This window comes from Adiantum capillus-veneris, chromosome 15 (genome assembly GCF_014529385.1).
Source record: "Adiantum capillus-veneris isolate H3 chromosome 15, ASM1452938v2, whole genome shotgun sequence".
Classification (NCBI taxonomy): domain Eukaryota; kingdom Viridiplantae; phylum Streptophyta; class Polypodiopsida; order Polypodiales; family Pteridaceae; genus Adiantum; species Adiantum capillus-veneris.
Window position 1 is genome coordinate 117,498,688 of NC_140945.1, and position 7,335 is coordinate 117,506,022.

The following is a 7,335-nucleotide window of genomic DNA, read 5'->3' on the forward strand; positions in this document are numbered from 1 at the left end:
GCTGCTTGTGTTTGTGTGTGAATGTGCTCTTAGTTGTAGATACTTTTATGAAAAGGAATAGTGGAGGGGGTCTATTACTAAAGGAGATATTTGGGAGGATGTGAGTGGATAATGTGACAAAAGTAAAGTGAATCACAAAAAGATCCTAAGCTAGGAGACGATGAAAATGGCACAAAAACGCCAAGGTTGACAAGGTCAGCTTCATTGTAGAGCAATAGAAGAGAACTCTTGATAGAACAATTTAAACATGCCATGTGAAGCAATGTTATGGGTTTAACGAGGCGATGTGGGGATGAAGTAAATGAGTGTAATTTGTATGATAGTGATATCACTATAGGGCCCTCTAGAGAGTGAGATCACTATACGACCCAATTGAGCTGGCGATTGATTGAGAAAGTCCAACAACATATGGGTAATGGCACATTAGCTTAGTAACATGCATCGTTGATAAAGCCACTGTGGGACGAGGGCATGGTGGGGATGCGCGCGCGTGCGTGTGTGTGTGTGTGAGAGAGAGAGAGAGAGAGAGAGAGAGAGAGAGAGAGAGATTGCTGCATGGAACAACATATGGCTACTCTTTATGAATCCTAGAGCTACCACTGCGCCTGGGGACAAGAGAGGAGCCCCCCGCCTCCTCTTCTCACATGAATGGCCCTTTCGTAGCCCCTTTTCACTGTCCATGACCTTGAAGGTGAGTGTTTGGGGTTCTCCCCGCCCCTCCTCTCTCTCTCTCTCTCTCTCTCTCTCTCTCTCTCTCTCTCTCGTAAATGGCGATGGTATGTTTTTGCAGCTAATTGTGGGGGTCTATAAAAAGCGTACTCGCTCGTGCTCAGCGAATATCCTATATTGTAGCAGTAGCATCTCAGAGAGAGAGAGAGAGAGAGAGAGAGAGAGAGAGAGAGAGAGAGAGAGAGAGAGAGAGAGAGAGAGAGAGAGAGATGGGGTCCTATATGCGGGGAATATTCGGCTTGTGTGTGCATGTACTGGTGGCGTTGGCGGTGGTGAGGCAAGCGCAGGCGCAGCCGGCTGGCAACTTCTACAATGACTTCCAGGTGACGTGGAACGCTGACAAGGTGCGGGTAATGGAGGGCGGCCAGCAGCTGCAACTCTCCTTGGACCGCTCCTCCGGTACACACACACACACATACACACACGCGCGCACCCACACACACACACTCCATCGACAGTGCATTCTATCTTAGTGGATGAAGAGGCCATTAGAATGCTCCCTTGCTATATATATCCACAAGAAGATTTAGAAATTTTCTCATTTAGTCTTTTCCAGTGTTTTTCATACAATGCATAACATCATGAGCTTTTGCTCTAGATGCACTGCATCCTAACTAGGTACGATTGCACAAGAAGAAGTTTCTCATGTAAGCAAACGGAGTCTTTTGGAGTCTTTTCCAGTGTTCTTCATACAATGCATAAACATCATGAGCTTTTGCTCGAGATGCACCGCATACCTAACTAGGTATGATTGGGAGCAGGGGACCACCGCCCCCCCCATTGGGCCGGTGGTCCCCAATCGTACCTAGCTAGGTATGCAGTGCCTCCCTCACAGAAGCTCATGATGTTGAGGTAAGTCATAATGTGGGAATTATTGTGAGAATTTGTCCAAAACTTCTTGTGGTAGACTCTGGAACTTTTGGAGCGATTGTGCACCGTTGGATTAAGCCCCTTGTGAGCAATTGTGGACCGTTGGATTAACCTTGCAAAATAGGGCTACATAAGAGAGTAGCTCTCTTCAACATATTCAGTGTTTGAGAGAAGGAATTGGCTTGGGGAGACACGTGTACTCTCCATCATCTTATGTAGGCTATTCTGACTATTCACTATTCATAGAAACAATATAACAACTCCAAAGTAACCTACCCAATGTGGTCAAATATACCAATCCCTTGCAAAATAACCTTGCAAGATCATCATAATGACCCTAGCAAAAACTTTGCATTGACCTTCGTCTCCATACTATCAAAATCAAGGATGGAAGGCAAAGCATTTGCACACCCATTCAACAATCATTCTCCTTGGTAATTTTCACCTGTATTCGTTAAATTTGTGCCAAGTCAACATTGAGAACTCAATGTTCGTCAAGAATCATTCGCATTGCCTATGCTCTGCGTGGTTAACAACCGAAATATCTTCAAGCTGCCTTGACCTTTGGTAGCTTAAAAGATGAAGTTTCTTGCAATTGTCTACAATCACAATGTGCCATTTGTCACCTATGTAGTCAGCTATATATTGCTTGTTACATTTCTAGACAGTTGCAATTGCTAGTCCCCCCTTCCATTGACAAAATATCCTCCCAAGATGGCTCCTTGGTCGGTCGCATTTCACAAGGAAAGGCCATTGAAGGACCTTTCTCTACCACAAGAAGTCTCAACAAAAATCATAGCCTAGGAATGAATATTTGAGTGGGTACACAATCAAGTGATTTCATATGACAATTCTTGACATGAATGTTTTCCATCAAGGCAATTTCACACAACTCTAGTAAGGCATAACTCATCGCAACACTTCCCTCGGTCTTCTTTGTTTGTGTATTCCTAAGCATGTTTTTGCATTCTAGTTCTTTTTTATTCTTTTTGAATCTATATTAGAGCTACAATGATTAAGGGATGAATCCCCACATAAAAGAAGGGCCCTTATGAAGTAATTCACATTCTTATCATCCTACAAATATACAAATCTGAGTAACCAAACTTGGACAACCACAAATTGGATTTGCTAGTCACGAGTAACAAAACTTTCCTAGTAGTCTTTGCATGATGACTACATGATATACATCAATTTCAAATGTAAAACTCGACAACATGTTACTAACATGCACAAGTGGCCGTGCATAATTTTTTCATTAATTTACTCAGGTTCTGGATTCAAATCGAAGAAGGACTACTTGTTTGCCAACATTGACATACAAATAAAGTTGGTGCCTGGAGATTCGACAGGCACAGTGACTGCATACTATGTGAGTATTCCAAAGTATAGTGTCCACAACTTTAAAACATGTCTTCAATAGAGCATGCAAGATATATGCTAGATTGGGCTACAAGGTGACCTTGCATACATCAATAACTACTTGACCAACCATGTTCAATCTTGCAAAATGTTTTCATTCAGCTTGTTAAGCATCACAAGCTCTCCTTAGAGGGAGTAGAGATTACTTAGATTCTCTTCCATTAACCTGCAATATATGCTTGAGTCAATTCTTTCACCCCATTTGAGAAAAGTGAGTGCTACAAGCAAGTAATGAACAAGAAAGGCATCATCATGTTATCGTGTGTTTAAGTAGACTGACACATTTAGTTCATTACCACATGCCCAATTGATGCTTTCACGTTGACAAAGATCCCGGGGAGTCCACTATGTATAAATTTCATATAGCACGTGCAAACAAGAGGTATCTAAATAATCCCTTACCCGTATATTTTCAAGTATTATATATACCCCTTATGTATGCATTTTTGTAAAAAAACTAGCCCTTATGTACGAAAATTTTCAATTTCTCATTACAAAAACCCTATATATAAGTCATTTTTGTATAAATGTACCTAATTATAAATCCTTTATTTTGTTCGCACGTGCTATCTCACATATTTCCTAGTGTATGCTCTGGGACAAAGATCTACCATAAATGATATTTATCTCCCACAAAAAGAGAAATGTCATGAGGTAAATATACAAGGTCAAGCAATCATCACTTTCCTTGATTTACCTATTGTCATTTGTTGGCTAAAGATCATTGATTGAAAATGTCAAAAATATGATTTACATAGCATGCTATACTTCAAATTCAATTCTATTTTAATGTAAAGTGTAGTACTCTACTATATTTGCTTATGTAGACAGTCGTCAAGTAAGTCCAAATATAGTATTCTACTATATCTGCTAATGTAGACAATCCTAAACATAGATGAGATCTTTTGGAATATGAAAAGTAGCACTCAAAATATATGAGAAACTTCAAACAGATAAAATATGAGCTTCAAAATGCAAAATAACAACAATATTTATCCCAAACAAGCTTATTAGCTATACAATAATACACAGAAAGTTATACCTTATTTTTTTCATAACTATTGTCAATTGAGGATATCTATTTTCCTGTATGGTCTATATTGAGTTTCTATTGCACTTACATGTAACATATATGTCTTACAGTTATCATCTCAAACAGCATACCATGATGAGTTGGACTTTGAATTCTTGGGTAATGAGACTGGACAACCTTATATACTGCAAACAAATGTATTTGCTAATGGTGTGGGAGGCCGTGAGCAACGTATCTATCTTTGGTTTGATCCCACTACTGACTTTCACACATACACAATCTTTTGGACTCCTCAACTAATAGTGTAAGCACCTCTCTCCCTCTCTCATGTGTGTGTGTGTGTGTGTGTGTGTGTGTGTGTGTGTGTGCGCACATGTGCTATGTGTGGGAGACTGTGAGCAACATATCTATCTTTGGTTTGATCCCACTACTAACTTTCACACATACACAATCTTTTGGACTCTTCAACTAGTAGTGTAAGCACCTCTCTCTCCCTCTCTCTATCTCTCTCTCTCTCTTTCGTGTGTGTGTGTGTGTGTGTGCACGCGCGCGTGCACATGTGCTATGTATATAAGAAGAGGAAGACATTATAGTTTTTTTTCACCTCTCTCCCTCTCTCATGTTTGCGTGTGTGTGCACGCATGCACATGTGTCATGTAAATAAGAAGCACATGTGTGTGCACATGTGCTGTGTAAATAAGAAGAGGAAGACATAATTTAGATTTTTTGTCACCCACTTGTGATATATTGGTTATATTAGCCTTTCCCTCTTGAATAACAAGTCTTGAGTTCAAGAGTCACAAGTCTTGAGTTCAAGAGTCACTGGGACATCTTTGAGGTGTCTTGGGAATATAGCTCTCATGACAAAAAAAACTCTCTTATCTTTTCTTCTTCTTCTCTCTCTCTCTCTCTCTCTCTCTCTCACTCTCAAAAACACACACACACACACACACACCCCTCCCCTCCCCCAATTTGTGTATGCTTGTATATATCACACCCCACTTATATACATAACATGCAAGCTTTGTAGACTGATTGATGTGTGCATATGTATGATCAATCTATTATTGATGGAAAATGTTACATAGACATGCTTATATTGTCGTGGGGTTCACTCATAAATATGTAAGGGTAGCATGTGGTTCAAAATAAGGATGGTTTTAAATGCAATAGTTTGAAAATTCTACATACAAAAGGGTATAGTATTTAAAGGGGGTACTTACAGATTGAATAAAAAAAATGTATTTTTATTAATGAAAAATTTATAGATAAGGGTTTTCCAAGTAGGCTTTGAATGCATGCGATATAGAATATCTACATAGAGTGAACCCCTAGAGCATATATTGGTATGATATGTACCCTTTAAGCTCACAATTATATCCAATACATTTTCTTGAAGTACTATAGATCATATATATTACAATTTTATAAATGTTTCAAAAACATAGTTTATTGCAAGTATTGGGGAAAATATTTTCCCTCTACCTTTGCTTTAACTTTTAAATCTTATTGTTGAGACTTGGCCTTGTATGTTTTGAGACACATCACCCAAATAAAAAATCTTTATGCTATACATAGACAAAATGACTTGTTGATCTTTGCCACAATAAAACATTGCATGCCTTTTTCATAAGTCAAAGTTGCATTCAAAAGACAAATTCTCTGGTTTAATAGGCATGACTATATACCAGAGTGAGTAAAAGCTCACATGATCTTTGATAAGTCAAACTTGCATTCAAAAGACAAACTCTATATAGTTTAAGGGGCTTGGCTATGAACAAGAGTGCCTGAGAAATTTATAGTAGCACATTGCACTCATGTGTAATCTTGGTGTGTTGCACTTGAAGTGAATCATTATTTGCCATAACTGCCTATAACCTCAAAGACAAGTTGCATATTCTCTATTGTTATTCTTCATGACTACATGTAACCTCTTTAGGTTCTATATGGTGATGAATCTATGGTTGAGCTTGTACACAGGGGCTTCCTTTGAGAAGCTTAGGGATGTGAAAGGAGAAGTGTCTTAATGGATTGTGCAAGCAATAATTCCCCAAAAGGGTTCTTAAAAAGAACCAAGACTCTTTCTTGTTTTATTGAAGTTGCAAATTAATGCCATTGATTTTACAAATTAGAGTTATTATGATGATGGTGAAAATAAATTTCTATTAGGTTTCTTGTGGATGGCACTCAAATTCGTGTTTTCAAGAAGACAGATGGACAACCCTATTTGGATAGGCAACCTATGGCAATCTATTCAAGCATTTGGAATGGTGATGAGTGGGCCACAAGGGGAGGCTTAGTGAAGATAAATTGGGCACATGCCCCATTTATCACTACTTATCGTAATTTTCAAGTTAGACCAGCACCTATCCCTCCTCCTATTGACTATAACAAGCTTTCTTGGGTCAAAAGAAACTATATGGTCTATGACTATTGCGTAGATCGTGCACGATACCCTTCCCTACCTAGTGATTGTGTATGATATATCACTAAAAGGAAATCTCCTTGGCATACCATTGTAAGAGAATATACTAGCCACCTCCACTATTTGTTTCTTTTGATGTGCTTCTCCTCATCTCAATCCTCCACAAAATTGTTGTAAAACATGTCAAGAAAATTGGTTTTTAATTGATGTTGGGCTTCTTTCGCACTGTGTATTCTCTTATCTAAAGGGCTAGCATTGTATCCCTTTAGCTTTTGGACAATGAGGAGAATTCCTTTGGGTTTATAAAATGTGCTATGGTTGAAACACATAATTAATATCAAGTTAAATGACCTGCTTTCCTTTAGAAAACACGAGGGAAAGTTTACACAAACTATGGGCTACAAGAATGGAAGTTTGGATTTCACAACGTAGTGATTTTTTTTCCTTTTTTTTTTCACATTAATTCAAAGTCATTTGATGTGTGTGCTTATTTTTTATGCTTGGAGATGTTTGCTACTCAAAGAAAAGCACACAATCGGATCTAGTAGCATAGGCAATACATGGGCAATAGATGTGAGTGAAGTACCAAGATCAAGCTAGGATTTCTCTTTCAACTAAATATTTTACACATAGCACTTTTGTTTTTGCTTTCATTTCCTTTGTATTCTCACTAATGTTCTTTGTTTTTTAAGTGAGCAAGCCTCTCTATGCCCAAAACACTCTTAAGGCCTCAAACATTCAAATAATTTTGCTAACTAGGACTAATAGTCAAGTGAATGCGTTAACCTAAATCCATGGCCTCCTAACCTCAAGGCTCATCAATAAGATTAAACTCTAGGTCAATTAAAAAAATAAA

At 38.4% G+C, this 7,335-nt stretch overlaps 1 protein-coding gene across 1 annotated transcript; it reads left to right on the plus strand.

Annotated features, from left to right (window-relative positions):
• The first annotated feature begins 965 nt into the window (after positions 1-965).
• On the plus strand, positions 966-6,536 carry LOC147441346 (xyloglucan endotransglucosylase protein 34-like). The gene is made up of 4 exons (XM_086483705.1): positions 966-1,128; positions 2,871-2,971; positions 4,165-4,358; positions 6,224-6,536. Exons 1-4 carry the CDS (start codon positions 1,083-1,085, stop codon positions 6,534-6,536), a joined length of 654 nt encoding a protein of 217 aa, XP_086339831.1. The 5' UTR covers positions 966-1,082.
• The last annotated feature ends 799 nt before the right edge of the window (positions 6,537-7,335 follow it).

What these genes read in the sequence shown, in the direction of transcription:
- LOC147441346 (XM_086483705.1), top strand. Translation starts at nt 1,083, where the DNA reads ATGGAGGGCGGCCAGCAGCTGCAACTCTCCTTGGACCGCTCCTCCG. An exon ending in CTCCTTGGACCGCTCCTCCG is followed by an intron (nt 1,129 to 2,870) that starts GTACACACACAC and finishes TAATTTACTCAG; the next exon opens with GTTCTGGATTCAAATCGAAG. An exon ending in GCACAGTGACTGCATACTAT is followed by an intron (nt 2,972 to 4,164) that starts GTGAGTATTCCA and finishes TATGTCTTACAG; the next exon opens with TTATCATCTCAAACAGCATA.